The 3,150-nt window shown below is 37.8% G+C and overlaps 1 protein-coding gene across 1 annotated transcript; it reads right to left on the bottom strand.

Moving 5' to 3' along the window:
* Window positions 1–365: 365 nt before the first annotated feature.
* LOC106404962 (protein JINGUBANG) lies at window positions 366–2,649 on the bottom strand. Its single transcript, XM_013845592.3, has one exon. The coding sequence runs from the start codon at window positions 1,651–1,653 to the stop codon at window positions 565–567; it is 1,089 nt and encodes a 362-aa protein (XP_013701046.1). The 5' UTR covers window positions 1,654–2,649; the 3' UTR covers window positions 366–564.
* Between the last annotated feature and the right edge of the window lie 501 nt (window positions 2,650–3,150).

Raw genomic sequence — 3,150 nt, 5'->3', positions numbered from 1 at the left:
TATAACCACCCATCACTTTCATATAACCGTAATACTGATAGTTAGCTTTTGCGCATTATTCGTTCGCAACTCAGCTAGCTTACAAAATATATCACTAAATTGACATTTATCGCATTTACTATATCTTTATAATACGTCTAGTGAACTTATTTGGCGTATTGATATTGAAGTTTATATTCATGTGGTTCATATAATCAGTTTTTTATACTTACACCTATTTATTGTACGCTAATTCGCTTTTTCCTAAAATTCTATGACTCGTTTATCAATTATTTTTCAGTCAGATAAATTGTTTTTTAAATACTGTCGATCCTCACTAGCTATCTGATAGCTAGAGTATCACTAACTTATAGTTAGCAAAAAAATCATTAACTTATAGTTAAATCTGAATATAAACCTCTCTCAAACATATCATGGCTGCATGCCTGGATCATACATTAGATTACTATAATCATATTAGACTCCTACATGGTTGTCCTTAAAATCAATCAAACATTTGATTGGTTCTGGTTCTTATTAAACTTACATACATCCCAAATCTCGCAGGAAACAAGCCAAGTCCTCTTACATATGATGACATGGCACCCTCCAAACTTTGACCGACTTGTCAAGACTTCCACTATAGACAATCAATCTCCCATCTCTTCCGTCTTCGTCCTCTTCTCCCGATGGTGCAGCCACCGCCAAACACTTAACCGGTCCGGTATGACCAGTCAAAACCGACACACACGAGTGAACTCTCCCTTCTCTCCTCCACACGCATATCTTCTTATCCGCCGCACCACTAAACACCAATTCTCCAGCTGCCGCGAGGCAGAGCACAGCAAGCCTATGCTTCTTGAAAACACCACAATGCTTCAACACTTTCTTCTCTCCCATCTCCCAATAATTCACAGCACCGTCGCTAGAACCACTATACACCGCCACGTGGCTAGTAACCAAAGCCGTAACAGCAGATTCTTGTTTCAGCAGAGTCTGAACCAAACTATGCGCAGTACGCTTCCCGCGAACCTCCCGTTTCCAAACCTTAACCGTTCCCTCGGCCGAGCCAGTGAAGACAAGACCCTCGCCGGAACCAGCGGCTACGACGGAGTTGACGGCGTCATCATGAGCTTTAATAGATTCCAAACATTTCAAATCGTGAATGCGCCAAACCTTGACCGTCCGATCCCATGAGGCGGAGTATAACAGCCCTTGATCTTCCACAAGACTCAAACATGAAACGGCGTCGGAGTGTTTGATCCACAGCGCCGTACGACGTCTTCTCACCTCCACGTAGTTACTCGGCTTCACTGACTTCTTCAACACGTCTTTCAAAGCCGGTAAGCTTCCGGCGCGTGTGTACACTCGCGGGTTCTTGTGCGAGGTTTTCCAGACCCGGATCTTACCGTCTTGATGACCCGTGAACACCTTATTATTATCCTCACGGCATATCACTATCGCTTTCACCAAACCGCTGTTCGATTTAAACTCACTAAACTCGTTTAGGTTCTTCCAATTCCTAATGTGATTATTGTCCGATCCTGTGAACACAAGATCATTTGTCGCTGCTAACGAGTAAATGTTGCCTTCTTCTTGAACAATCGACCCGACCAGGCTGTTTTCTTCGCTTTTATTCCAAGAATATTCCCGGGCCCGGTCGGAACGGGGCATTTTGGTATCAGAGTGTGTCGTAAAACCTAAAGGCTTGTTAGTTTCTTGATGATTTCTAATAATATGAGACTTGGGAGATGGAGGAAAGAAGAGTTGAGGGTTGTTTGCATTATAATAAGGTAGCTAAGCAATCAGAGTATGACACGTAATAAATTGTAATTTTGTTTTGTTTTGTCCACTTTATTACTAAAATAATCTCTATAAGTGTACCTATGGTTGTTGTCCTTTCTTGCTAAATATAGCCATATAGGGAATGAATCATGATATGCATAATTCATATGATAACATTGTTTTATGTATTTGATATTTTGTTCGTCATAATGTTTTAAAGTAAGTGGGGGGACTGCTAATAATAAGATGGCACGTATAATATATGAAACGACTTTTTCTTCAGATTTTTAACTTTTTGTAAGAGATTTTTAAACTGGTGAGAAGTATTCGTTGGTTGATTAAGTAAAGTAAAGAGAAGAGCAAATTTTGTTAAGCAAAAACTGCTATTTGTGGATGGGCATGATAAAGCTAGAGGGTTATTGCACATCGCAAGGCATCCCATTTTTTGGAGGATGATGGATGCACAAATTTTATGTAAGTGGAATACGGATTCTCTAGGCAGAATACATTCTTAAGGTTTACTTAAGGGGTGACTGGTTAAACTACAACCTAAAACTAATCATCAAGCTATTAGGAATGTCTGGACCGGGTCCATATATGAAGTCTGAATGTCAGATTTGGTTGATGAAACTATAATTGAAATCACAGAATGGAAAAAATTGAATTCTAGCTTCAATGTATATGGTAAAATTTCGTCGACTAAATCATCGTGAAATATTTCTAAAGTAGTTTAACACTAAATATTCATAAATGGTTTCTTACCATTTCTAATTCAAAGAGCAGGAAATTAATATTGGGCAAATCTCCAAAATAGCACCTTTCTAAGTTTATATAACAAAAATAGCACTCAAAAACTAAAATGACCAAAATAGCACCTTTCTAAGTTTATCTTTTGAAAATTTTAATTTTTTTATTTTTCAAAATTTGAAATCTTATCCCCAAAACCTCATTTCTCAACTCTAAACCCTAAACCCTAAACGCTAAACCCTAAACCCTAAACTCTAAACCCTAAACCCTAAACCCTAAACCCTAAACTCTAAACCCTAAATTCTAAACCCTAAACCCTAAATTCTAAACCCTAAACCCTAAACCCTAAACCCTAATCTATAAACCCTAAACCTTAAACTCTAAACCCTAAACCCTAAACCCTAAATCCTAAACTCCACCATTTAACTGTAAACCCTAAGTTTGTGACTTTTGATAAAACATTAAGTGCTATTTTTGTGACTTTTGACCTTGAGTGCTAGTTTGGGAACAAAAATTTGATTTAGTGCTATTTTTGTCTTTTTCTCATTAATATTTGCGTATACTTTCCACAATGAACTTTTATTCAAGTCCCAAGACGTATTTAATTAAAAAACAGCAGTAAATATATTGCAGATAAGG

Source organism: Brassica napus, chromosome C6 (assembly GCF_020379485.1).
Source record: "Brassica napus cultivar Da-Ae chromosome C6, Da-Ae, whole genome shotgun sequence".
NCBI lineage: Eukaryota > Viridiplantae > Streptophyta > Magnoliopsida > Brassicales > Brassicaceae > Brassica > Brassica napus.
This window is presented reverse-complemented; position numbering and strand designations above follow the sequence as displayed.

Bases quoted from the DNA above. Each gene is read 5' to 3' on its own strand.
- LOC106404962 (XM_013845592.3), bottom strand. From the start codon at position 1,653: ATGCCCCGTTCCGACCGGGCCCGGGAATATTCTTGGAATAAAAGCGAA.